We start from the raw sequence: 27,372 nt of genomic DNA on the forward strand, positions 1-27,372 counted from the left end.
GCCAACCTACTGACAGAACAGGACGAATAATTCGGTACAACAAGAATTATAAGCTCTCGTCACTATCTGCGCCCCAAGTCCCCCGGCAAAGCATGCGTCTAGCCCTGCTTGAAGAAATCTATAGCCCACCCAGTAAAACATACAAAAATGTGTAAACACAATAGAAAGTGGAAAAGAAAGGGGGGGGATAATAATACCGTCAGGTAGATAGATACAAAGGTTATTTGCTTTCTGTTACAGTCACTCGGAATCGTCAAAGACATCCGCAGAATCGTCACCACCAACTAGCTCGTCCATTTCACTATCATCATCGATCACATAGGTCTTTTTCTTAGTGGAGGCAGCTCGACGAGATGGGCGGGCCTTGGGAGGCTCATCGTCCAAGTCAACTCCACCGTCGGAGTCAAGAATGTCGTTAGCCATAGCATCAATGTCATCGTCGGAGTCTTCTACGACCTTCTTTTTACCCCTTCCTTTGGCGGCAGGTTGCGCCTTCTTAGGTGCCGGAGCCGAAGCAGTATCTTTCTTCGGGCGTCCACGAGGCTTTGCGGCAGTGGTGCTGCTCGCAGTTGACTTGGTCTTGGTTGCTGGCTTTGATTTAGTTGCTGGTTTCATTGATTCGTCATCATCGTCATTGTCTGCTACTTTTTCCTTTTGCTTAACAAGGAGTGAACGACGAGGCGACTGCTGTGGGACAAGCTTCGTGTAGTCTGTCTCGTCAGGATCGAATTCGTTATCAAACTTGGACGTTTTCGCACTAGAGGCTTTCAAATTTGCACTTGTTCCAGGTTTGGATAATTCGGAAATGAGAGCCTTTCCATTGGAATTCCCAATGCCCTTGACCATTTTGCTCACGTCATCCAGGAGGTCGTCTCCAAACTCGCTGTCTGATTCGCTTGCTTCAACGTACTTCGCCGGTTTTTTGATCGTCTTACGAGCCTTGGGCTCTTCTGCTGCTGCTTTTTTATCGGGCTTTGATACAGTTTGTGACTTGGCCTTTACAGCAGGTATCTCAAGAAGATCGTCATCTTCGTCATCTTCCTTTTCCCTCTTCGGGGCTTCTTGAGATTTTGGAGCTGCACGGCTCTTTTTTGGAAGGACTTCGGCTACAAAGTCATCGTCAAGATCCATATCATCATCCACGTCGTCTTGTTGAGTTGTCTTCTTTGGCTGTGGAGAGCTTTTGAGATAACTGAGAAGACTTCCCTTTGGCTCAGGTTTCTTGCTTGTAGTGGCCTTTTTGCTCTTTGGTGCAGCATAGTCATCATCGTCATCAGCGGCCTTGCGCTTTTTGGCTGGTCCCTTCGAAGATGCGGTCATGAGCTTAGCAGATTGGCGACGACCCATACCTGCTACCTTTCTCGCACGGCGATGCTCTTCATCTAGTTCAAAACGCCATTGATTGATAAAGTCGTCAAGATCCTGACGCCAAATATCTTCCTTTGAAAGTTTAATCAGATTATCAATCTCGAGCTCCTTATCCCCGATCATGCGAAGGAGCTTTTCAACACGTTCTTGCGTCAAAGACCAAATAGGCATCTATAAATGAAGTTCAGTTAGCTTCCAATATCAAAATTTCTACAACCCAATCGACATACCCCTAGCAAGTAATCATAAGCATTCGAAGCCACCTCGGTGTTAACCTCCTCCTCTCCTTCTTCCACAACTTGTTCTGATTCACCAGCTTTGACGGCATCGGAGACTTTTGGGAACGCCTTAAATCCTTTCTCCTTCAACTCCGAAATCAGGAGAGCCTTCTTTTTCTTAGAAATAACAAGTTTCCCATCGATAATCATTTGCACGAACCGCGCCTGATTGGTAAACTTGTCCAATTCCTTCTGCATTTCTGACAGCTGGTGTTGCTTGCGCTTCTCGTAAAATTTGAGGCGGACAGTGAAAAACTCCTTCAAAATGTCATTGACCGTAGCGTACTTCGTAATGCGACCTTCTGGGTCAAAGGCCACCAAATTTGTCGTCGCAATGGTCCTCGAAAGCTTGAACTTCTCTTCCAACCCTTCTGACAAGGCAGTTTTCATATTCTTCTCGTCCAGCTGAATTACGAAGTGGACTTTGGTGTGGGTATTATAGTCTTTGTAATCCTTAATAAAGGACGGCGTCTTGTCGGCTTTGATGATATCCTCTAGTTTATCTTTGAAGTCCTGAGTCCATGTCCGAATTGGAAGTTCGGTAATTTCCACTTCCTTATCCCCCGTTTCCTTGATAATGCCACTGAATTTGAATCGATCAGGGCCTTGAGGAGTTACTTCACCAGTGAAACCGCGGAACCAAGGTTGCATGGGTTCAGGCTCTTCTCCGTCCATCATACGCTTCAGGTTGGAAACGATGTCCTCTGGGTTGTAATTAGGAATCGACGAACTCCAACCTGTACCGATACCATCGGCACCATTTATCAAGATCAATGGAACTACTGGCACGTAGAGCTCAGGCTCAATTTTCTCTCCGTCGTCCTCATTGTAATTGAGAAGCGGCTCATCACTCTGGTGGAATACACGTCTCGCAAATGGCGACAGTCGAGTGTAGATATAACGTGCACTGGCACAGTCAGAACCACCCTGAAGACGACTACCGAAGTTACCACTAGGTTCCAAGCAGTTGAGATTATTGGAGCCAACAAAAGTCTGGGCCAAACCAACGATTGTCTGCTGCAAGGAGGCATCACCGTGTTGATAAGCCGTCATACCAGAAACGTGACCTGCCAACTCGACGACTTTCATATCCTTCTTGATATTGCGTTTGAAACAAGTATACAAGACCTTACGTTGACCCGGCTTGAGGCCATCGACAACCGAAGGAATGGACCGCTGGTTGTCAGCCATACTAAACAGAATCAACTCTTTGTTGATAAAATCCGTGTATGTTATCTGCTTGGCTGAATGGTCAAGATACGTGCCAGGCTTGAATTGGCGCAGCCATTCCTTTCGCTCATCGGCCTTTTTCTTTGAGAAAGCCAGGTCAATGAGCTGAGCTTCGTTGTCCTGCATGGTATGGAACTCTTTCAAGTGTCGGTCCAAATCTCGGAAGTAAATTTGAGCATCTTCTGTTGTGCTGGTACCCAAACCCTTGTAGTACTTATGTTGCCAGGCGCGGTCATGTACGTTTTCCTCCTTCCACTGTTCATATTCAGGCATGGTGAAAAAAGATTTTGACTTGCTTGGGTTTTTTGGATCTCCCTTCCACACTTTCACGATTGGAGTGATAAACTCAATGAGAAATTCAGGGATCTTGAGTAAACTGGGAAACTGTACTTGAAGAAAGTTGATAAGCAAACCTTTAATATGGCTTCCATCATGATCCTGATCAGTCATGATCATAAGATGGCCATATCGCAGGCCGCGAGTATCAGTATACTCTTTCTTGTGCTGTAAACCCAGGAAGTTCTTGATGTTTTGAATTTCAGCATTCTTGGATATTTGATCAATTGATGCGTCTCGAACATTAAGAAGCTTTCCACGAAGAGGGAAAACACCGAATAAGTCGGGACCAACGACAGCACGACCAGCCATAGCTAAACCTTTGGCGGAATCACCTTCTGTCAAGATCAGCGTGCAATGATGGCCATCCTTGGTGCCAGCTTTGTTGGCATCGGTAAGCTTGGGGTTATTCATGCGCGATCGTCGGCTTCCATCCGTCTTCTTGAGCAACTGATCCGCCTTCTTTTCAGCGAAGTGTAGGATATTTGTCATGACTTCGGTTTTCAAAACTTTCTTGTAAAAGTCTTCATCCAAGACGCATTTGCTGCCAAATTGACTTGGTTTAGTAGTCAGCTGCTCCTTGGTCTGGGATGTGAATGCAGGGTTCACAATTAATGCGTTCACGAAGACGAATATATGGTTGCGTATCTGAGATGCTTTCAGTGTAGCACCTTGTTTATTCCTTTTCTTCACGACTTCTGCAAGTTTATTACAGATTTGATCCGCAATGTAGTTCACATGACTACCACCGGAGGTAGTCGCAATGGAGTTCACGAACGAGACTTGTTGGAAAGACCCATCAGACACAGCAAATCCAACCTCCCATCGAGGATCGGGGCTAGCTGTGACTATCTCGCTTTTATCATTTGCCGCCTCTTCGCCACGTTCCTTTTTGATAGCCTTGGTGTACATCTCCATGTATTTTTTGAAGTTGCGTACAGGGATCCGAGTTCCGTTCAGCCTGACTGCAACTTTGGCAGTGCCAGCTAAATCATAAACACGGCGCTTGACAAGGGCTTCAAAGTCGTCATCCATGCCTTCCATGCCAAACCTTTTGTAGTCAGGCTTGAAAGTGACTTTGGTGTAGTCATCGCCTTTGCATTCTGTAATCTTGGCTTTGCCCATCTTGCTCATGTTATCGGTCCATGTCTGTTGATACTTTCTCTTTTGACGCGAGTCATAAGTTTCGATGCTGAATTCCGTCGAGAAGACGTTACATAATTTGGCACCAAACCCATTTCGACCACCGGTCACCTTCATTTGCCCGTCGTCATAATTCGAGGAAGTCAACAAATGACCGAAGATAAGCTCAGGAACATATATTTTTTCTTTCGAGTGAATTTCGATAGGAATACCGCGTCCGTTGTTCCAGACACTGATCTGACCGGATTCTCGGTCTATCGTAATTTTGATTTCGTCCATGTTATTGTCATTTTGCTTGTTGTCTGCGGCGTTCACGACAATTTCATCGAAAATTTTGTACAAGCCAGGGACGAAGGTGACCTCGCGGTAATCCATCGATTCTGACGTCGAGTCGTAGACCCACATTGACTGGGTGGTCTTTTCGATAGATCCGATATACGTATCAGGACGCTTGATAATATGTTCGAGTTGAGTGAGCTGCAATAGAGTCAGCAGGAGTCAGTTTGTATCTAGGTTGTAATCAATTAGCTTTACCTTTTGGTACTTGTCCGCAGCCCCGGTATCTTTGGGTGGTTTGGATGTCTCGACTTCGTCAGCGCCATCCAGGCCGAATGATTCGTTTTCAACATCAGCTAGCGGTTTCGATGCGGCCTTTTTAGCGGGCGCTTTCTTTGTCTTCGGTTTGCTGGGGGGTGTAGTTGACATGACAGAATCTATGAAGTCGTCGATATCTTCGTGACCCGATTCCTCGTTCTCAGGAGTGGCTCTCGCTTTCTTCTTTGTGGCCTTGGCTGCCGGTTTTGCCTTGAAAGTAGTTTGTGTTAATTTCTTGGTTTTGCTCGCGGCTGGTTTCGATGCCTTGGCCTTAGCCTTTGGTTTCTAGATAACATATCGTCAGAACTTGCATGAATAAATGAAGCCGATAAGGAAGAGTTTATTACAGGGGCCTCGTCGGGCACGAAGTCGGAGCTACCGCCCTCATCCTCGTGAAAAGAATCATCGTCCAAAATGGAATCCATCTCGCCCAGTATCGCGAGGCCTGCTCAAACTAGGTGAAAGATGAATGGGCTGTGAAGGGTAGTAAGAGGGTTAAAAAGCGAATGACTATCAATTGAGAGGAATTTGAGAAGGAAAAAGGGCCGAACTCATGGTATATCAGAGAGTTTACGGCTTGTTGATGTGCAAAACAGCGAACGCGCTGAAAAGACAGTCGCGGTTGCCCCATTCGAGATTAGCGGCTCGGAGATAACTTGTTCCTGCTCCAGCAGAGCCACATGATATGACGCTAGACTTCAAATGGAAATGTCAAAACAAATTTTGATTAGGCCAATCAGAGTTGTCGTATGTCTCGATTCCAGCTTGCTTCAGAACTCTCGTGCAATATTACCTATGTAACTGATATTAGCCTCGAGTTGGTGTAGAAAAGACGCTACTGTTATTTTTTATGATGTCTGTTGGCACTTTACTCAGGTCCCCGGGTGTCTACTGCTGTATCCATAAACGCAGACACGGGACGTCAACCTTAAAGATATATATATATCAAAACGCCCGCGGGCACTTAATCGCCTACTTAGGTAGGTACACGTGCAAACAACCTTAGAAGATAAACCAACTGAGGTCAAAACCACTAATTTACCCAGGTAGGCAACGAGCCATACTGTCACCTCAACCTTCAACTAGCACCCATTATTTTCTGAAATTGCAAGTTAAATCATGAGTGGTATGCCAGTACCCGGAGAAGGCATATGGGAATGCCTACCGCGGCCTGGATGTCATTAGAAACCACGTGCATGCCACATATTCCATTACCTAGGTATTGATGAACGAGGTTTACTGTACCCAAAACCCTGACTTATTCTACAACTACCCAACAATTCGTATTACAGATGCAGACATCTAAGATCGAAGCCATTCAATACTGAGCACTGAGCAGCGAGAGGTTGCATGAATTCCCCCCACAGAAAGCAGATAAAGGACGTTCCCGATCATTGATTGTTCGAGGCTAGACAACATCGCAACGCATAAATACCCGGAGTAAGGAATCCTTCTTGTAGCATTCGCCAAGGCGCACGGAGCATAGGGGCTAGAGCTAGACCGGCAGGCCGGCCGATTCGGCGCCATGGTACATAACGCGTTCGCTGCTTCCACTGCGCAGCACTTGTGTATGCAGCGCTGTGCTGCTGGGTCAATTGGGTAGGATCATCTGAAACTTGAACTCCAAAGTCAAGGAGGCAACAAAAGAAGGAGACCTCACTCGGGAGGGGCAGGGGCGGCCCGCCAGGGACCTGCGCGCTCCTATTGGCCGGCCCCGTGGACTACCTGCTAGCACCTGCCATAGTGCACTCACTAGCTGCTGCGAGGCCCATCCCTTAATCTTTTCTCTCCTCGCCTTGCGTGCAGTTTCCCCTGTCTTGCGGTTCTGTCACGCTCCTTTCAAGCGCTTGGAATGCAGTAGTCGCTGGCGGCAACTGACGGAGTACTAATCTTGACTCGTGCAGCTATCCGGCACGAGAAACATCCTCGGGTTGATCCCATATTTTGCGGTTTGATTGCTACGCGTTTGCTGTATTATACCCGGAAGTTTTTGTCAAATATGAGCGTCCAAGAACACATCATCGTGCATAATGAAGATGCATCATCGCCCTCCGCATCGGAGGACATCATTTCTCCAGTGACAACGGACTCAATGGTGACTGTACCTCTGTCAGACCGCCAATCTATCTCCGAACGTTCCTCCACCCGAGCCGATACGCCCACCACACCAGTTGACGGGAAAGAGGGACAAGAATATTTCATTGAGACTGAGAAGGGAACTGATCTGACCCCCAAAAATGAGGCTGCGGGCAGAGTGGATGAGACCGCTAAAGAAAACAACGTACAAGAAGGATATGAGTCTGCCACATTCATAGAAGGCGACGGGGGAGTTGACTGGGAGAAATTGGATAAAACAGAAAAGCAAGAACCACGAACAGGAGCGTCAGATGAGGTTAGTATCCGTCAGTGTTGAAACATTGACTAGTAGTCACTGAACAGAATTTCTTGATAGTCTACGGCTCTGTTACTTGCCCGCCTAGAGCAGGAAAACAATGCTCTGGCAACGAATCCCAAGTCAGGGCTAGCAAAGACATCTCACCGGAGATCTCGGCCCCCTTCAATTCAACATCTGCAGAAGCTCGTCAACGACCCTCACTCTTCTTTACGCTACTCTCAACTACAACCGCCACCTATGACCGAGCTCGAATTCTGGGCGGCCTTGGTGTCCGATTATCCGTCCACAGCTCATAGATTACCTACGTTGACGTCGAACAAGATCCGTGCCGGCGTTCCGCCTCCGCTCCGTGGGGTTGTTTGGCCTAGCATAGCTGGAGCCAGGGATACACATTTGTTTGAAGAATTTGGGCGATTATGTGGTGAATCCAGTCCTTATGAAGGGCTGATTGGCAAAGATATTGGTCGCAGCTTTCCAAACGTTGAGATGTTCCGCGACCCAAATGGCGAAGGGCAACAAATGTTGGCCAGAGTTTTGAAGTGCTTCAGTCTATACGACACTAAAATAGGATATTGCCAGGGACTTGGATTTGTGGTTGGACCAATGTTAATGCATATGACAGATGCGGAATCATTTTGTGTTTTGATAAGGTTTGTCATGGTTAGCCGGTCCCGTTCACTGGGAAACCCTGCTGACCTTCACTCTAGGCTCATGGAACACTACGACCTGCGTTCGTGTTTCTTACCGGACTTATCAGGGTTGCACCTACGAATTTACCAGTTCCAGAACCTTCTCTCGCGTCATTTACCATCGCTATTTGCCCATCTACAGTCTCTCAATATCGAACCAATATATGTTTCACAATGGTTTCTTTCCTTCTTCGCGGTAACGTGCCCGTTACCGATGCTTCTCCGCATCTACGATGTACTATTGCTGGAGGGAGCGTCAGAGACGCTGATGAGGGTTGCACTTTCACTCATGCAACGCAACGAGAAGAAAATAATGGCGTATACCGAGTTCGAGGATGTGTTGCAATTTTTACTGTCTCGGGGTTTGTGGGATGCTTATGCGTGGAATGCTGATGAGCTGATCAACGATTTCGTTTCCCTAACGCCGCTCGTCACGAAGGAAAGCCTTCAGGCACTGGAGGCAAGTTATAGCCAGTCTCAGGGTGTGCCGACTGGTATTTCTTTCCCTCAGATGCAAGCCGCAGCGTCTCGGTTCTTAGGTCGGTTGTGGGCTGGTTCCAGTTCGCATAAATCTTTAAATCTTCCATCGGCACGCCCTGAGAGTACGGTAAGACGCTCGCCGTCCAAGCAGAGCATGGCCTCTACATTGAACTCAATGGAGACAACCGTCTCCGATGCTAGCACTGCCCCTACAGAATCCTCGATGGGAGCGGAGCCGAAAGTGCGTGCCAAGTCAGCAATCACACATAAAGACAAAGACTTGCATGTTCAGATCGAGGAACTTCTGATGGCTTTGAGCGATCTACAGCGAGAACAAGCGGACTTGGCTAGAGACCTTCAGCGTGAGAGGGAAGAGCGGGAAGAAGACCAACAAATTTCAAAAGAAATGCTGAATCATATCAAGCAGTTAGACGTCAGTAATAGAAAAGAAGGCGCGGATGAGCTTATCAGCAAAGCGTCAGAGCGGTTTTCGACGGTCAAAAACAAGCGGAGCTCAATTTTGCAGACGAAACATCAACTGAGGGACGAAGCTAGTAGATGGAAAGAAAAGCACGAAATGGAAGCTGCAAGATGTACCGACCTGAGTCGACGGCTCGATGAGCATGAGTGCGAAAATTCGCGGCTAAAAGACGAACTGAGAGAAGCGCGATCGCGGATTCAAGACGGGTACCGGGAGAAACAGAAGTTGGAGCGAACAATCCAGGATCTCCGGACACGCAAAGCGGGAGCTGATAATAGCGGTCAGGACAACTCGGGGTCTGCGAGTGACAACGAAACATGGCCCGTTACGTCTTCTGGGCTACGCGAATTCAAACTTGGCAGAACAAATTCTCAAATAACCAAATTCCCCAAACGCTCGAGTAGTTTGGGCTTGCAAAGTGTTCTCGGATCGTCGACCACAGTGGCGTCAGAAAGTAGCAGCAGCAGCAGTATGACGACGCCTGCAACATCGGGCTCAGATGACTCGCTGTTACTGGAGCTGGTCAATGCTAAGACCGCAGAAGCAGTGGCGAAACAAGAGCTGGAGGAGGTAAAAGCCAAGTTGGATTCACTTCGAAAATTGATGAATGGCCACACGCGAGCCAAGCCGTCTACAGCGGAGCTCACGATAAATCTGTCATCTGGAACGGTAGCTGCGCCGGGCAAGCTATCGCCTGATCCCGTGAAAAGCGTGTCGACCGGCGGAGGATTTTTTGGCTGGGGAAGAAGAAGCACGTCGACGGTGGGAGTGACAGAGACGAAGTAACTGTCATCGTAAACATTTTTCACTTGGAATTTTTAGCTCTCAACCTGCTATTTTCTTTCTTTTTTTTTTTTTTTTTCGTTTCTTGTTGTCTATAATTCCTACAATCTGTGATACCTAACATGTGTCGATATCTGATACAACCTTTTTGTATATAAATTTGAATACATATTGACGTATATAATATACATAACTCGACAAGCAATCGAATTCCACTGGACTTGTCGGAAGCCCTGAGAGCAAGGCTTCAAATGTGTTACCTCGCCTCCCACGGCTGCTACGTGTTCTACTAGGGACACACAACAGTGCATTCGGTATTACCCAAGCAACGAAAGAAAATGGATACGAGGTGATATGCAACGGATCTACCACCGCATGCAACCGGAGGGTTTTCTTAAGGCTGATCGGGATTGATGCGATGTTATGCAATGCAATGCTGAGCATTTGAAAATGTCTCACCGAGTAACCTTGAACTGTCACCGGGGGTGCCAGGTGGCTGAATGTGTAACTCGGGTGAATGTTAGTTCGACAGGGGATCTGATGTGCTGATAGTAGTAAGATGAGGAACACTGCGTAGCGAGTGGTATAAGGTAGTCCAGTACAGCGGCCGGCCTGGTCTGCCTCGATGGTGATATTTTTTTTCTCGTGGATAGTATCAATTGGCCCCCGCGTAACCCCAGATTAGTATGCTGTGCACCCTCGTATAACTAGCCTACTCCGTACGGTGGCCAGTAACTAGTCCACTAGGAACAGCACGGAGTCGCGTGACAATACTATATATGTATGCCTGGTAAGTACGGAGTTATTGATTGATTGCTTGATTCTTCAGCGAAAGAGCCACCGGAAAAGAAAGGGGGAAAAGGCCTGATAATATCCATACAGACCCAAAAACAGAAACGCGGTGTGACGTGTAGTGCCGTGCAGTGCAGCGTAGCTTTTTCGTTTGGACATGCCTAGTCGAGCCCAGGCAGGATTCCAGGGAAAAAACAAAAAAACAAAAAAGAAAGAAATGCCTCAAAAAAGGTCAAATAAGGCTTTGAGGATCACAGAGAGATCTGCACGATGCAAAGCTTGTATGACCTAGACTTGACTACGTAACTAGTTGGTTGCTAACTATTTGACATGGAATTAGGTAAATTGCTGTCTCAGGACGTGGTTAGTAGACCCCACGGGGCGAGGGTGAATCTTGGTTTTGTACCCCTTGCATTCTGTTGTTGGCACCAACCAGACCGTCATAGAAGGTCTGTCCAAGAATCCAAACTTGAAGCATATTGAGGTTGATTGGAAATTTCAAGTATGTGGCATACTGAGGCGTGATTGGCCACATAAAAACATGCTTAGTAAGCCCGCCCGTCCAATGGAAAGGAAGCAAGCGCTCGCCTCCAACGACGCTCCGACCTGCTTTTCTGCGTGGGAGAGATCGGAAACAAAATGCCGAGTGGAGGCGACTGCGACTCTGCGGCCAATCGAAGCGCGCTGAATTGATTACTGAAATTGATCGAATTGCAGCCACGAACCAACTGGCCCGGAAAAATCTAATCCATGTTTGTGTTCATGGGGGGTGGTGGCCATGGATGTAGCCGCGCGTGGCGACGAAATGTCGAATTGACGGCGTGAACAGATGGCACGGTATGGATATGATCTGAGATGCTCGTACACAGTTATGTGCGGATTGATTGATGGGCGACACGTTCCGCCGTGTCATTTGGCTAGCATAGTGCGCTTCTCCATTTTTCATTTCTGTCTCCAGAGCAGAGAGTGGTACGCAGCGACGGAGTGCTCCGTACGGAGTATGAACTATGGAGTAAAATTACATACCGGGCGCAAACACAAATACGCGCAGATGCGACGTGGACGGCATAGCACTCGGTATCGGTATTACCGAATTCCCACTCGGCCCCGGCACCGGCATCGCCGCTTCGAGGAACACTCAGTCAGAGTCAAACCCACTTGGTCCATGGCCTGGCGTTACGCTTTCGCTCTCTGCTTTGCTTTGCTCTGCTCGCCTTCGCCTTCGTCGCCTTTCACTCTATATTCCCGCTTTCCCCTCCTTATTCCCCCCTCCATACTCCCCCCTGTCTCCAACTACCTTCCCCCCTCTTCTGCTTCGAATCGCCGCATACAATGATACCGCAGGCGTGTCGAACACAACGCTCCTCGCTCGCCTCTTTCCAAGCCGCCTTGCCACTTGCAACAACGCTATCAAACTAGCCTGCCGCCATGCCGTTCCGCGAGAGGGTCAAAAGGGCTTTTCGACGCAGTTCAGACAACCCAAAGAACTCAAAACCCAAGGTTGAATACTACCGTCGAGGCGAGTGCCCGCGCTCCAAGTACCGCGGGCCTGTCGATCCGGAACACCGACGGAAATTGTACGACTGGACTTTTGCGGCGGCTACTGCTGACCGTCGTCGGTCGTTTGATCTGGACTTGTCGCCTTGCACCAGTCTTCCGGACAGTCCTCAACATGATGATAGTGACAATGTCGTGCACGAGGATGCTGTTCCTGAGCCTGAGGTAGCCAGGGGTCCACACATTCAGATAATGGGTATGTTTATGCTCCGTGAGCGAATTTCAAAGAATAAAAACCATACTGATACATAACATTTACAGGTTCCATCACCGTTGCCCACCACGAAGAAGCTCCTTCGGGATCCTTCGACACCAGCTCCGACCAGTCTACTGCTGTCATGTCGAGTTGCAGGTCATCATCGCTGACCTTGAAAGACAGCTGGGATTGGCCGGCAACCCGGCGCGGGGCGGTTTCTCCGCTGAAACAGTCCCCGAGCTTCACGAGTCAGGAGAAGCGTAGAATTTCAGCACCAGAGAAGCGGCTGCCCTTCGACCCGCAGGATCTGCGTTCAGCATTGACTGCTGTCCGTCTTGTGTCGTGATCTACAATTCCTTCTTTTCCCATTAATCGAACTTTCAATTTCCCTGACACGACCAAACAACTGCATGGCCTTTTTTTTGATGGCGTCTTTCGGCTACCTTCTTTTTGCTCTGATTGATTCACGAATTTGCATATTTATATTATCATCACCCGGCCCGATGGACACGCGTGGCGTGGGTTTAGCGTGGCGTTTATCTACGAGGTTGATTCCCGAATCGCAGGTGGTTTTTTGTTTTTGGGCATTCATCGTGCGCATTGCACTAGATTGATTGGATTATTTACGAGTGTACATATACATAGACAGGACATACAGACAAATAAATGAAACACTATTCAACAAAACGATAAATTTTACATACATCGAAAACAGCCTTGGCGCATGTCTATCTCGACGCTAAGCCTAGCGCGGAACTAGTCCAATGCGCGCCATACATGAGTAAGTGCAAACTTACGGTTAGCCAGAATTTTAATGAAAATAATCATTGATATTATTATGAGTGATTTTGAGACATGCTTTAGTCCTTCTGCTACGCTAGTTGGTTAGCACTGCGAAGTGCATTCACTGTTTATCTATGTCCTTCTTTTCGCGATTTAATTCTCTGGTGCTATTCACACTGCCATAGTCTATTTATGCACAGAATATAATTATACGGTATAAGGATATAAAAATAGAGAGGGACCAAAAATAGCATCTGCGATCGGAAAAAATACAGGCCCCATTCTTGCGCCGTGCACAACTTGCACAATGTATCCACCGTCCCCGTATTTGACGAAAATTTTGTTGCCGTCAGGATTAAATTACACAGTTGTGCGTACCTGTATGTAATTATGTACAGTTACGTCGCAGATGACGTAATTATATCACGTGAGATGATGTCATTTCTTGAAGAGAATCACTGGTTCTTTCTAGGTTGTGGTTCTGACTACGTAAGGTAAGTAACTAACTATGTGGCAGACATATTATTACAGCGTGGCATGGATGAGAGCGACGAGGCGGTGTTACATATGGTATGCATGTGTTTGTGGCTGGTGGCAATTGCCAGGAATGTGGGAATGCTACCTTGTATCGAGACAGGCCATTTGAATAATGTGAAAGGAAGCTTTTGGTGTCTCGTCAGTTATGCGTCAAATACGACGCGAGAGCATCCACTGCTTGTTCCAGCTCATACTTCGTAGAGCAAGACGCAAATACGAACCGGTCAGGGCGAAGAACGGTGTATCGCTGGCCTTTCAACTCCTTCCCTAGACGCTGAGGATCGTAGTATCTCGGCTCTGGTCGTCCTTGACACAAGTCTGACTGGACAAATTCCTCGGCTGTTGCGATGGCGTACAGAGGATACGGTGAACAGTCATATATGGCATCTTGGATGTTACTCTCAACAATGCATGTGATGTCGTCCCCAGAAATGTGCTGCTGAGACATGGTCTCAATGTCCGAGAAATCGCTGTCCACAGCAGCCAGATCGGCCTCGCCCGGTTGTCTCAAATATATTAGTATCTGAAACAGGCCTCTTTTATTCCTAAAGATAACATCATCGGTAAATGCAACTTTGCCATCTCTAGACTTGCAATACACCTGAGGCACACACAACCCCCCATTCAGCGATGGCATGAACGGCATGCCCGCAGTATATTCATACCGAACCATTTTATCCTTGCGGTGACCACGGCGCAACTGATGCTGCCACGCAGGAATCAATTGCATGAACCACAGAGACCAATTGCGAATGAAGATTTTGATGGGGTTGCCTTCTGTGACGAACTCGCCGTTTTTGATTGTTGATTCTAGTGACGCCTCGAGTTGTTGCTTGCGCTCGAGAAACCAGGCACTGAGGATACTCTCGTGTGAAAGAGACCGTGATGCTGATGCTGTTTGGCAGAGAACAGCTAGCCGCCACGCAAGAGAGATTGCGTCGCGAAATCCGGATGCAATTCCTTGACCGCCAACTAGGGTAGATAGATATGAGTATGCTTCTTTTAAGTGGGTATGAATATCCAGCAATACTCACACGGTGGAAACACATGGGCAGCGTCTCCGCAGAGAATAACGCGGCCTTCTGACCACTTATTGCAGCTTCTGGCAGAGAACATAAAAGGCCGTGACCGCAACACATTGATACAATCCTCCGGATACTGAACGTCATGCACGAGACTAGGCATGTATTAGCAACCATTCAGATGGTACACAAGAAGAAAAAGTATAATACCCGTAGCGATGACCAGGATGTGTAATATAAGGAAACACAATCTTCTTCATCATTTCCGGCTTTGCCATTTCTTGTCCATCCTCGGTCTTGAGGACGACAAATTCAAACCTCCATAGACGATCCGCAGGGAGCCCGAAGCGCCCACAGACTGCTGGTCGGTTGGGATTACACAGGAAGCGAAAGTTGGTAGGAAAGAAGAGATCAAAGACTTCCTGCGGAGTGTATCCTAGCGACCAAAGGGGGAAATTGGGATGAGAGTCTTTGCTGGGGAGTGATATTTGCCAGTTGAGTGCAACCCAGGTCTCTTCGTAGAAGGAGCTAAAGAAGTTAAACATCTTAGCATCGTTAGAAGCTTGTAAAGAGTTGTGTTTCGGACTTACTTGTGTGCTCGCTCCATTTGGATCCCCTTGGTTTCTAAGTATTTCTTCCGAGTAAACCCGGTTTTCCCATCAGCACCAACGAGGAATCGTGATCGTATGCGCTGTATGCCTTTGTTGTCTGGATCCTTGGAGTTGATGTATTCGCAGTACGTCCATTGCTCATCCTCAGAAATCCCAACCACAATGCACCCAGACCGGAGCTGGCTAAACCCGTTTTCTGCCATCTTGTTTCGTAGGTGTTTTTCTAACACTGGCTGCTTGTGACAGATGAATCCAACGTGGCCCGTACCGCCTTCTGTCTGTACAGAGACAAAATTCAGCATCTAGAGATAATAATGATGATAGAGAAGCCTTACGGTACTGTAATCCATTTCCAGGAAGGGCTTCCTATACAGATCCGGAACTGTGCCGTCAACAAACTTGAACGTATTCATACCTGGCAGTGCATATCGTCAACGCTTAAAAACTAAGTTGGTAGCTATGTTCATTTTTCCTCACATGTCCCAATCTCCGAGTAGATACCGTTATATATTCCCAAGCCTTGTAAGAACCGGATTCCGTCTTCATCCAACGCAATGCCTCGTGGGTCCGTCGGTATCTCGTCCTCTTTTTCAAACACCACGTTTTTGATGGACATTTGACCAAGATAGGCCGACAGCATGGCCCCGGTTGGTCCACATCCGCAGATTACCACGTCGGTAGTTTCGTACTCGTCCGAGTTTGCCATGATGGCTTTCCCTGGTTTGCATAGTAATTAAAGCCGAAAACAATCTAATTTATCTCTCAGTCGGAGTCACGTACGTTTTATATCAACCTTTACATAATGACCGCCCTTACGTCCTCAGCGGACATCACCAGCGGGACCCAAACCCGGCCCCGTTATTGATGCTTCATTCCGCTCGATTCAAAAGCCTCGGGCAAAACCATGCCTCGCTCAAGCCCTTGGCGGTGGGACGAATTGATCATCCTGTATATTGTGTGCAACCTGAGCTGTCTGCAGCGGGACGTGCATTCGTCCCGCCGGAGTTTATCCACGCAACGAAAGTCGGGGTAGCCCAGATGACGCGGAGACGCAGGATTCAAGTCTGATATGTATTAAATAGGTAAAAACTCTGATTCATAACTTCATTCAAATCCCCCAACGTAATCCGGAATAAAAATTCAGTACCAACATGGTATGACACCTAGGCCTTCTCTAGGTGGTGATTGTACTAATTTATTGCGCAAGCCAACAACAACATCCATCGTGACACCTAATCATGGCGCATCCGTTCCGGATGCTATCGCCGTGAGCAACGAGAGAGAAGATCTGGCAAGCTGGCAGAGAAGATGCGGTATCAAGAAAGAGGATCAGATCCGTTTGGTCAAAGTAGCCCACATGCGATACCAACATCCGGATCTTGACCAGATCACCGTTTTTCTTCTTGGTTAGCATACCATGCCATCAATCTACGATTGATTCCTCAGTTGCTGATATAGGAGGCATGTAATATCCAGATTTTGGAATGGAAGTCGCCCATAAGGCCGACGATCAGGTTTGGTTTCGCGGATATGGTAGCGACCAGTATGTTTACTATGCCCGCAAAGGGCCTAAAAAGTTTCTCGGTGCAGCTTTCCAAGTGGAGAGCCAGCAAGACTTGGAGAGGTAAAAAATTGACAAGATTTTGCTGCTCAAATTAGGTACCGTTGCTAATTTCCCATCTAGAGCTGCTCAACTGCCGACTGCTGGTGATATTCAGGAGTTAAAGGATGCCCCAGGAGGAGGACACATGCTCACATTAACTGATCCAGAGGACATTCCTGTTAATCTTATCTTTGGACAGACTCCAGCAGAGCCTAAAAGCTATCCGGAGAAACTTACCATCAACTACGAAGTGGAGAAGCCGCGAGCGCTTAAGTTCCAGCGCTTCACTACTGGTCCTGCCGCAGTTCACAAGGTCTGTAACTCACATTGACCGCTTAGGTAAATAGTCACTGATATATAAGTAATAAACTAGCTTGGACACTTTGGCCTCTGTGTTCAAAAGTTCCATGAAATGGTCGAATTCTATACCCGAAACTTCAATCTTGCCCCCAGCGACTTTTTGTATGTCGACGATCAAGACGACGGCGAAGACAATAAGAAGAAGAAGAAAAACGTTGCTTTATTCGCTCACATTGACCGTGGCGAAGACCTGGTTGACCACCATACCTTCTTCATCAGCACAAACCCCACCACTCACGTTCATCACTGCTCGTTCGAAGTGCACGACTTTGACACCCAGCAACTAGGCCATCAGTGGCTTGCTGAGCAGGGATACAAGTCTGTATGGGGGGTGGGCCGTCATATTCTCGGCTCGCAGATATTTGATTACTGGTGGGATACGACTGGGAACATGATTGAGCATTATGCGGATGGTGATTTGGTCAATGAGAATACGCCTATTGGATATGGTCCTGCTGGAAATGAATCGCTGGCGGTATGGGGGCCGGAAGTGCCCGCTTGGTTTTTGGAGTAGTTGGATTGATTTATGAAGTACAATATCAGATTGACAATAAGATCATGTTATGTGTTTGGAACATTTGTGGATTTAACGGATGGTTTGATTGTTCAGCATCATGACTTCGATTGAAAGTATTACGCCGTAAAGATCTGATATAGTTTTGTAAAGGACCACATGGAAAATTGTATGCTGGAATAAATAAACCGTACAATTCTGACCACATCTACCAAGATTCATAGCGAACTTTGTTTACCAATGTCCCAATTTTGTCAATCTTAATCGAAATCTCGTCTCCATCTCTAAGTACAACCCTGGGCTGCCGGAAGTAGCCAATACCAGCTGGCGTACCAGTTAGAAAGATCGTGCCAGCCTCCAAAGTAGTTCCCTGAGAGAGATAGGAAATCTGCTTTCTAACGTTAAAGATCATGGCTTGAGTATGTCCATCCTGGACTATTTCGCCATTGTGTATGGCCTGTATAGCCAGAGTCTGTGGGTCCTCAATGACAGACGAGGCAACGAGAACAGGACCTACCAATTAATCTATTAGCAGGGAGTTTACAATACAATGAATGAATCGGACCGGTGAACATACCGATAGGGCAGCTTCCATCAAGACCCTTGGAAAAAGACCACTGACTCGTAAGTAATTGGAGTCCACGGGCTGATACATCATTTGATGCAGTATAGCCCAAAACGTAGTCCAGAGCCTCTTCTTCACTGATGTTTCTTCCCGTCTTGCCAATCACCACACAGAGCTCGGCCTCGTAATCACTTGTGTCATCCTGAGCGCACTTGGGAATATTAATGGTGGCGGGAAAGGGGCCGGCGAGGGCCGTTCTCGGCTTTGTAAAGAGAATTGGTGCTTTGGGAAGCTCTAGGTCTGCTTCCTTTAGGAGGTGTTAGAACTATGCATATCACATTGAACGTTTTTGACTGGAATTTAGTTACCCCCGCATGGTCCGTGAAGTTCAAACCAAGACATCGAATATAGTTACAGTAGTCCTTGGAGACTGGAGAGAGCAACTACCAATGGAAATGATCAGTTTCTGTATGTCGTCTCATTGCAAAGTCCACAGAATTCGTTTTAACGAACATGCTTGACATGCAAGATCTCCTTGGTCACCCTGCCGTCGAATATGGTCCCGTCAATCAAGTACACGGCAATCTCCTTGCCATCCACGCTATCCCGGCCAGCATCACGGGTTGTATCAACGAGCTGGCCGAGATGCTCCTGACGATCCTCGACAGCGATGAAACGCACCAAGTGTGTCCAAGAAGAAGGCATAGTGACGGCAAACCACACTAAGAATAGAGCTGTATAAAGGTAACTGAAAGATTCTTCTGAGAATATATGGACGTTATTACTTTATTCCCCTCCCATCAATCAACCTGGGGCATACAGATGTATCCGCACTTCCAGAACTTGCGGGACGTGGCGGGACAGCGGGACCATCAATCATTGCCGTTTTGGGTAAGTAGATGTAGCACGAGGAGGTGCAGGGTCAGGAGGGATGAAGAGGGCGTGCTGTTGTACTTTTTCCGCATGAATACCTTATGTAGTGCAGGGCAAACAGATAGAGTGTTGATGATAAGAGTAGTTAGCTAGAGACACGTTGTAGTGCTGTTCGGAGTAAACACTAGCCCTAGCCCTAATTTCAACATTCAGTAAACCAACCAAGCGCACTGATTGGCTGATCACATATTCCCGCCCCGCATCTTCGCGCCCAATTATTGCATGAACATTGAATACATCCGGTGGCGGACGTCGACAGCATCATGGTCAACAGAAGGGGACCAAGGAAGCAAAGAGTCTGTCCCTGGTGCTCGCAGAATTTCACCAAGGATGAGCATCTTGCAAGGCATATTCGCAGCCACACGAAAGAGCGGCCGTTTTCTTGCTCGGCCTGCAACAAGTCGTTTACGAGACAGTATGCTAATTGATCCATATCACACCTAATTTATATCTGAATATTTCTGATAAGCCGCCAGTGACACCCTTCTGCGACATTCGCGATCGCATCTTACATCTGAAGAGAACGCGGCATCTAAATCAACAAGATCACTCTCTACACTCTTCAGCTCTCAAAGATCTGCTATAGGAGAACATTCCAACAGAGGCTCTCATTTAGATGTTGGTCTTTCTACATCGTCCTTAACTCAGTCGACCCCGTCAGTGCAGGAGTCACAACCCCCTAATTCCCTGTCGTGCGACTATGAACCACTCGGGCTAGGGGAAATCTCCAGCTGGGTTGGGCTAAACCCGGCCCAACCTATGGATAACAGTAATCATGTAGAACTAGCACCAAACAGTCTCGACAGATTAGAAGCAACCGACATTGGTGCGGCCAATCCCTGGGCAATCAGTGCTAGGCATCAGATTCCCGGTTGGATGGTGAGCGAGGACTTTGATATGAGCGCTCTTAATGCATATATACCATCTTCAGGGGCTTATTTAGACACACAAATTTGGCCAATGAACAGTGGCAGAGCTTCTCAGATGGAGAATAATGTTATTATTGGGAGTCCCTCTGACATGATCCCACAGCCCAGGGAAGAGTACATTCGACAACAATGGTTTACGTTTATAGGACCCGAGCAGAGCGGACATATTACTCCAGAAACACCCAATGAGCCCACCAGTGTTGACGAGAGCTACCGGGAGGGTTTGTCTCGTGAACTTCAGCAACGCATAAACAACGAACCACTTCCATCCACTGACTTTTTGGTAACAATAAACCCTTTCGAATCATACCGGTTTGCTCTACTAACGTCGCAGAATCTATGCATTCAAATGTACTTTACAAGATTCAATCCTATTTTTCCAATCGTCCATTCACCTACTTTTCGGCCATCTGCCAAACAATCTGTGTTGCTAATATCGATATGTTCGGTGGGAAGTCTTTTTCTGGGATCTTCACATGCCACTGCACAGGGCGTCAGGCTATTCGAGCGGTTGAATAAGTTTTTTCTTGGATCGGTATTGTTTCCCAGATTGGTCTTTTATATTTGAATATTGACAAATAACTGATATTCTGACAGTGGGAATCTTATCTTGTTCGAGGAGCACCGGATGCCCTAGCAATGACCCAAGCCATCTTGATAGGACAGACTTTTGGCATGCTTTCAGGCGTAAGCATCTGAACTCGCTTGAGGTGGAAATAGCGTCTTTACTGATGAATGATAGAATCCAAGACATCTTGTACTCGTCCAGATGTTCCATGGAACAGTGATAGCAGTGAGTCTACCGATCCCGAACAAAAATGGGCAATTTCTTATTAGAAACAGTGGGCTCGAAGACAAAACATATTCGATCGAGTCACTTCAATCGATGTTTCTCCGGCGTCGGTGAAATCTGATCTTGAAGGCTCCTGGAGACGATGGATACACAACGAGGAAAAAAGACGGTATGTCTATATTGAGACAAGTTTCTAATCTTGGATGATGTGTCTGTTAATTTCTTTTCATGCAGAGTTGCAGCCGGCCTTCGAATCTATGATGGTGAGCTTGCGGAGCTATTCATGACGGAGCCTTTCCTACGAAGTTCACCGTCTAGAGAATCGCCAGTTGCAACCGATGATCTCTGGACGGCACAGACATCCACTGAATGGGCTCATATTGTCGAGGAGCGTAGCCGCCTGGGATCTGCTCAATTGGCATATGGACAAGATTTGGACAACAGCATATCGGGAATATCGTCACCTCATTACTCCTCATTTGCGTTGTATAGCCTCCTTGGAAGGAAAATAAGTTACATAATGGACCAGGAGAGTGTGCAGCAGCCACCTAAAGAGGTTATACCGTCTCTGATATTGATCTATAATGATTGTCTCCGTCAGCAGACGCAGCCGGACGATTTCAGTTTGGGAGCACTCTGGCATTCCATTTTCATATTGTTGCATTGCAACATGGACAAATTCGAATGTGCCATTGGCCGTGAAGGATTTGACAAGGCGCAAGAAAATCGCTTATACGCCACTAGATGGGCATCCTCGATGGATGGCCATCGATGTGCCATCCACGCCGCGCTGATTCTGCAACGTCTGCAGCGAATTCCGGTTGGACAAGAGCCTGCTATTCACGTGCCGCGTGTGCTATATCGTGCGTGTTTAGTTTGGTACGTGTATACACGATTTGGGCGGGATAGTGATGGTAGCGATGGTAATCAGGTCTTAACCGAACAACTTGATTTCCCTGAGCTTGTCAATACTGGTATTGATGGTGCACGAGTGTTATTTGTTGCAAATGGGTTTAAGAAAACTCGGCCTACCACATCTAAATCTACTACTCTGTTTCATCTTCTTGATATCTTGACCAGGCTGGGACATTGGGGCATTAGTCAGAAAATGGCGTCGTTGTTGTCAGTCTTGATTCATGAACCATGAGATTGCTGGTCATGCTCAGTATGATCACTATGCGTCTTTTCATATCAAGCCACGAGAGTTACTTGGATAAGTCTCGTGAACGAATCAGAAAATGCAACAACAATAATCTCCAATCAACTTAAGCTTGAACTAAACTGTAGGCAGAGAGGATGGATAGGCGTGTTTGGTGAATGAGATCGTTTGCTAGTCCGAATGGGAAACGACCTTTATTCTTTCTTCTGCCTCGCTTGTCTCGGTAGTGAACGCACTTCTCTCACCTACGTCGCTTTCACTCAACCTCATGTCCCATTTATAGCAACGCAGATCGACGTTGCTGCTTGCAGATACTTCCTTCTCTGCAGCATGTCAAAGGGCCCCAAGATACTTGAGTGCGCACTAAGCTACGAATGTTGTCGCCTGTCAACGTAAGAGCTTCTCCTATCAAGCAGCACTGCGACCATAGATATAGAGCATGTACTAGCTACTTAAATCACATCTAGCTCTTGGGTGGCTGATAACGTATAGTAAGAAACATCAGCTCAGGAGACATGCGTAAGCATACTGTCTCGTCCCGCATGAACCCCGCGGTGGGACGTCAGCATCATCATTCTTTCATACACAAAAGGGTTGTTACTGCACTTACGAGTTTATTCCAACAAATACATCATTTTTCATGAGAATGGAGTTCGAGGAGCGTATTGACGTCCATGCTCATGCCCTGCCACCATTTTATCGCGAAGCATGCATCAATGCCGGCCATGCGCAGCCAGATGGCATGCCGAAGCTCCCAGTAATCGCAGGCCATACCAAAGATTTTATTCGTATACTGACTATTCTAGGACTGGGACGTTGAAAGCCACCTCAGCCTTATGAAGAAATTGAACATTAGCAAGTCTATTCTGTCCATCAGCTCTCCCGGTTCCCATCTCACCGAAGGCAACAACGAAGCTGCACGCAGTCTCACTCGATCGTGCAACAACTATATGGCAGATTTGGTCTCAGTATACCCTTCTCAGCTGGGATACTGGGCATCCTTACCGCTCCCAGATGTTGAAGGCAGTTTGGAAGAAATTGCACACACATCTGGCAAGGCTAATGGCGTCACGCTCAAGACTAATTACTATGGAATATATCTCGGTGATAACAAATTCGACGCTATCTTTGAAGAACTGAACAGAAGACATGCAAAGGTCTTTATACACCCGACTACTCCATGTGTGAGGCAGCATACACGCAAAGATGGTCGTAGCATGGAGACCGTAGCAGCCACCCCATTAACACAATTCGCAAATCCAATATTTGAATTCATGTTTGACACTGCTCGGGCACTTATGAATCTTTTTATTTCTGGCACCATTGCACGCTGTCCCAATGTCACCTTCATTACACCGCATGCGGGCGGTGCTCTTCTGCCCATGATTGAGCGATTCACCTCCCTAGGACGCATGATAGGAGGCCCGGGTCAGGATCTGTCAAGTCAAATAATAAAAGATACATTTGCGCGACAATTTTATTTTGACCTTGCTGGCTTCCCATTTCCGGATCAAGTTCGTGAATTGTTGTTGTACGTCAAGACGGATAGACTGCTGTACGGATCTGATTATCCCTTCACGCCGGAAAAGTTTGTCTTGGACTTGGCCGGGATCATGAAAAAGGAGATGGGAGGGATGTGGAAGGAGGAGGAGAGGACGATGATACTGTTGGGAAATGCTAGGAGGTTATTGTCGTGATATCGTTACTAGTATAATAGTAGTCCTAAACCTGACTGTATTATCAGTATTATCTAGGAATAATCCCACACAATACGTGGCTGAAACGTGAGGACCTTGAAATGCAATCCACGCTCTTGGCTTAATCTGTTCTCGTCACCACCTGCTGGACGTTTTTCGCTAGAAGATGAGCGGGAATTCGTGAAAAACGTATCAAAATTCATGAAGTTTTCCCTTCGCGGCGTGTGGTTCGTGGAATAGAATTTCCTGGTAGCAGTGGTAGCATTGGTGGTAGAATAAAGCAGGGGACTGTCTATATTTTGCAATACCACGCATAAAGAAGACACACGGCTAGCTAACGGGTTGTATTTTCTGCTGATTCGATTTTGAACGAACATGGCATACGAGCGTATGAGCTTTAGGTCTTGTTCATTGTGTGTGCATATGATGTTGTAGGCCAGCACGCATAATGGGGACAAGGGATACATGAAGTATGTCCCTAGAAATTAGGATGAATTCCTGTCCTGCATGGATTGATCATGGTGGGCAAGAGAAGCAAAGGACTGACCAGCTTACCTGAGCGATCTCAATCACAGACTCATCTTGAACTAACTTGTTGAAGCTTTCGAGACATTTCCGAGCACAATTTAACACCTGTCGTTGGACCTGGCTGCTGGTGGGTAATTCGGCGCATCGCTGTAGAAGAATTGTCTGTGTTGCGTAATACCTGAAATCCAGAAACAAGAGATCAAGCTCAAACTTCTTAGCTAAAGTATTCGAGGTCGCTAATTTCTATTTGTTTTGGTTAAAGTTAATAGGTGTCCCTAGCGGTGCCTTGGCGGGGATGATTCTTACATTTTCAATTTTCGAATACAGTTTTATCAAACTGCTATGTGTTGGTTGAATGTCTTCCCAGACTATCGTTTTTGTACCGGAAGCTATGGGAGATATATATCCTTGTATATGGGCGAACTCCAGAAGAATTTGGACCAAATCGAGCTTTGCAGGGTCTGTCTCTATCTCATCAGATGATATTGAAGGCGGCGCACTCAACAGCTGTGGTAGAAATGGCGGCTGTCGAAGAAGGAGACTCATTGACCGGTCAAGCTGGTAGCACCAGGCAATGCACCTCTCAACACTTTCGCCCCGTGATACTGGTCGACTACTATCAGCATTGCTAAAGCCTAGCGCAATAAATGTACGCGATACGGCAACCATCATGCTCCATGCCTGTGGCACATTGCCAAGGTATTGTAGTATTGCTACACCGATGCATTGAGCTTGAAGCAAAGATAATGATGGTGGCGTACGAAAAGACATTTGGTCTAGTTTTGCCAGTGCGTTGTGAAGCTTCTGCGTCTTGATATCTTCAATGTGTTTTTCAATTTTGTTCGCATCCGTATCTTTCTTGTCCACTTTGTGTTGTCCAAGAGTTATAGCAGCTTCAAAACTGAGAATGATTCTGTGATGGAAGGCTTCCTGGTTATCCTGATTTTGGCCATCAAGTAATGACAGACCCATCCCTTTGATTGTAGGCTACGGAAGCATCAAACTGGGGGAATATAAAAGTGGAGTCGGAATACATGGTGAAGTAAGTATATTGGCAATATCACTGGGCGACAGATCGTAGGTGCCTTTGTCATTTTTGTAATTCTCGGTCTTGTCCCAATCTCGGAGCGACGAACTTTGACTGAAGTGGTCCAATGTCGCAAGTATCGTCTCCAGAACCGCTTGGCTTTGTCTCCATGGAATATTAGACCATGGCGTTTCTGGAGACATAGTAATATCACTTTGTGCAGTATCTTGCGGTTTTGATTGAAAATCTCGGGCCGTGCCCTGACCTGTCGATGGTAGTCTTCCTTCCTCTTCAATTTCAGTCAAATCCGTCAAGAATCCCCCAAGGACATCAGGAGTCACCTGGATTTCATCTCCCACAGCACTTGCCGCGCCAGTAAAGTTGAGATCATGTTCAGCTTCGGTCTCTACATCCTGCGAAAGGGGGAGATGACGCCGATTGGGTTGCCCTACTACCCGCTCTGACCGCGCATGACACTGCAGTAGATTTTCAAGATAGTACATACGCACAGTCAATGTGCGAAGCGCATCAGCTCTAGAAAGATGCTTAAAACTATCGTTCCCGAACAGTCATCATAAAAAGAAATCTTGTCTTACGTTATTGGTTTTCGACGACGTCGGGCGTTCCTCTGTCGAGTTCGCTGACATACAGCGCTGGCTGCAACGCACATTCTGCACGGGTCTCCTTTGTCACATTTTGTCTGTAGAGTTTAGACGTAAAACAATCAGAGGCGTTGTTGTTATCAATCATTTCCTTTGATGGCTTGTCGACTGCTGACCTTCTTGACATAACATCGATCACACTATGTCACGACTCATAAATCAGTGCTGTTTCTTCGAATAATCTATAATAGCCTAAGTGAACTAACCGCAATGGCTCCCGTTTCAGCCATGTCTGATGAGATTAATCTGCCAACAAGTCCAAAACAGAAGTCTGGGAGCTGCCAACGTAAGGACGGTCAAGTGTCGTGGGTAGATACCGGAAGCCGGAAGTTGATTATGTCCGCGGATTCTCGGAAGCCTCGGCGAGGTCACCATCGGGGCAACTTTCACGCACTTAACAACAAAGAACCTCCAAATATATGTGAAATATTAGTTGTAACAGATAAGCTAGCGGCCCTTATGAAAGTTAGAGAAAAGTTCTCTGTCTAAAATTACCTATCCCGAGGTCTTTCGAGACAAGAGGACTTCAAGCGGCTAAGAGGTTTAGGGCTTAGGGCTTAGGGCTAGTCTCGATCTGAATCTTATTAACAATTATCTAGCTTATTTGAGCACTTCTCAGTTGTGACCCGTAGATTCCGAGCCGTATGATCTGGTGGATCTGTAGACTTCGATGGCATTGGATGCTACAGAGCGTCTGGGTGAATATAGAATCACATCGGTCAGTCTACTTCCAAAGTAGACAACAGCTACACGTGATTGCTGCCAAAGGAAACGTCGGAAGTCATTATTTTGCCTTCCCGACGCTCAGTAATAAATATTCCTAGGCATACAAGATAGGCTCAGATGTCAGAACAGCAAGGATTGACGCATTGCTCGATCTATGCGCCCAAGACAACCAGCAAGAGGATATCTTTTCATGGAATATTTCTTTAACCAGAACCTAGCTAAACTTAATCTTGTGCCGAGGTCCCAAGCTGGAAGGCTTGAGGAGCGAAAAGTGCATTTGTGGGTGTGAGCTCCGTGGCCAATGATGCCCGATTGAGAACCGACCTAGACGAGCTTTGGCCAGCGGAAATCCCATGGTAATAATACTATGTGACGTGGTCATTGAGCTGAAAGGTGTCGAGATGAAGGGGTTTATAGGATTGAATGAGGGCGCTTGGACTATCGGAGCCCTACAGCCTCCGCCGGCACAACTTTCAATCCGGACGGAATATGGGTTATAGTCAAGGGAGACCCCTGAAAGCATACAAATATGTAGATAACTGTAACCAAATGTGCTTCTAAATTCCTAAATATTTATACTCTTGACAGACAGCTTTATTGC

At 46.9% G+C, this 27,372-nt stretch overlaps 8 protein-coding genes across 8 annotated transcripts; 4 read left to right on the forward strand and 4 right to left on the reverse strand.

The window, feature by feature from the left end:
• Nucleotides 1-240: 240 nt before the first annotated feature.
• Nucleotides 241-5,374, reverse strand: UA08_03335 (DNA topoisomerase 2; the record flags this gene model as incomplete). The annotated part of the gene is made up of 4 exons (XM_020265624.1): nt 241-1,539; nt 1,599-4,832; nt 4,890-5,234; nt 5,297-5,374. 4 exons carry the CDS (start codon nt 5,372-5,374, stop codon nt 241-243), a joined length of 4,956 nt encoding a protein of 1,651 aa, XP_020121618.1.
• A 1,574-nt stretch (nt 5,375-6,948) lies between these two features.
• On the forward strand, nt 6,949-9,780 carry UA08_03336 (hypothetical protein; the record flags this gene model as incomplete). The annotated part of the gene is made up of 3 exons (XM_020265625.1): nt 6,949-7,341; nt 7,402-7,994; nt 8,052-9,780. 3 exons carry the CDS (start codon nt 6,949-6,951, stop codon nt 9,778-9,780), a joined length of 2,715 nt encoding a protein of 904 aa, XP_020121617.1.
• Nucleotides 9,781-11,997: 2,217 nt separating this feature from the next.
• Nucleotides 11,998-12,668, forward strand: UA08_03337 (hypothetical protein; the record flags this gene model as incomplete). The annotated part of the gene is made up of 2 exons (XM_020265626.1): nt 11,998-12,322; nt 12,388-12,668. 2 exons carry the CDS (start codon nt 11,998-12,000, stop codon nt 12,666-12,668), a joined length of 606 nt encoding a protein of 201 aa, XP_020121614.1.
• Nucleotides 12,669-13,781: 1,113 nt separating this feature from the next.
• UA08_03338 (hypothetical protein) lies at nt 13,782-15,981 on the reverse strand (the record flags this gene model as incomplete). Its single annotated transcript, XM_020265627.1, has 6 exons — nt 13,782-14,614; nt 14,677-14,819; nt 14,875-15,192; nt 15,255-15,553; nt 15,611-15,690; nt 15,753-15,981. 6 exons carry the CDS (start codon nt 15,979-15,981, stop codon nt 13,782-13,784), a joined length of 1,902 nt encoding a protein of 633 aa, XP_020121613.1.
• Nucleotides 15,982-16,426: 445 nt separating this feature from the next.
• On the forward strand, nt 16,427-17,752 carry UA08_03339 (hypothetical protein; the record flags this gene model as incomplete). The annotated part of the gene is made up of 5 exons (XM_020265628.1): nt 16,427-16,429; nt 16,483-16,681; nt 16,752-16,899; nt 16,960-17,191; nt 17,252-17,752. The coding sequence occupies 5 exons, from the start codon at nt 16,427-16,429 to the stop codon at nt 17,750-17,752; spliced, it is 1,083 nt and encodes a 360-aa protein (XP_020121192.1).
• A 208-nt stretch (nt 17,753-17,960) lies between these two features.
• UA08_03340 (hypothetical protein) lies at nt 17,961-19,022 on the reverse strand (the record flags this gene model as incomplete). Its single annotated transcript, XM_020265629.1, has 3 exons — nt 17,961-18,265; nt 18,330-18,624; nt 18,831-19,022. The coding sequence occupies 3 exons, from the start codon at nt 19,020-19,022 to the stop codon at nt 17,961-17,963; spliced, it is 792 nt and encodes a 263-aa protein (XP_020121193.1).
• Nucleotides 19,023-19,513: 491 nt separating this feature from the next.
• UA08_03341 (hypothetical protein) lies at nt 19,514-23,828 on the forward strand (the record flags this gene model as incomplete). The annotated part of the gene is made up of 10 exons (XM_020265630.1): nt 19,514-19,665; nt 19,817-20,462; nt 20,777-20,866; nt 20,922-20,972; nt 21,023-21,141; nt 21,207-21,851; nt 22,461-22,523; nt 22,599-22,617; nt 22,745-22,888; nt 22,938-23,828. The coding sequence occupies 10 exons, from the start codon at nt 19,514-19,516 to the stop codon at nt 23,826-23,828; spliced, it is 2,820 nt and encodes a 939-aa protein (XP_020121190.1).
• A 626-nt stretch (nt 23,829-24,454) lies between these two features.
• On the reverse strand, nt 24,455-26,053 carry UA08_03342 (hypothetical protein; the record flags this gene model as incomplete). The annotated part of the gene is made up of 4 exons (XM_020265631.1): nt 24,455-24,574; nt 24,663-25,330; nt 25,391-25,859; nt 26,033-26,053. 4 exons carry the CDS (start codon nt 26,051-26,053, stop codon nt 24,455-24,457), a joined length of 1,278 nt encoding a protein of 425 aa, XP_020121191.1.
• Nucleotides 26,054-27,372: the final 1,319 nt, after the last annotated feature.

The sequence above is a fragment of the Talaromyces atroroseus genome (assembly GCF_001907595.1).
Source record: "Talaromyces atroroseus strain IBT 11181 chromosome Unknown scaffold_3, whole genome shotgun sequence".
Taxonomy (NCBI): domain Eukaryota; kingdom Fungi; phylum Ascomycota; class Eurotiomycetes; order Eurotiales; family Trichocomaceae; genus Talaromyces; species Talaromyces atroroseus.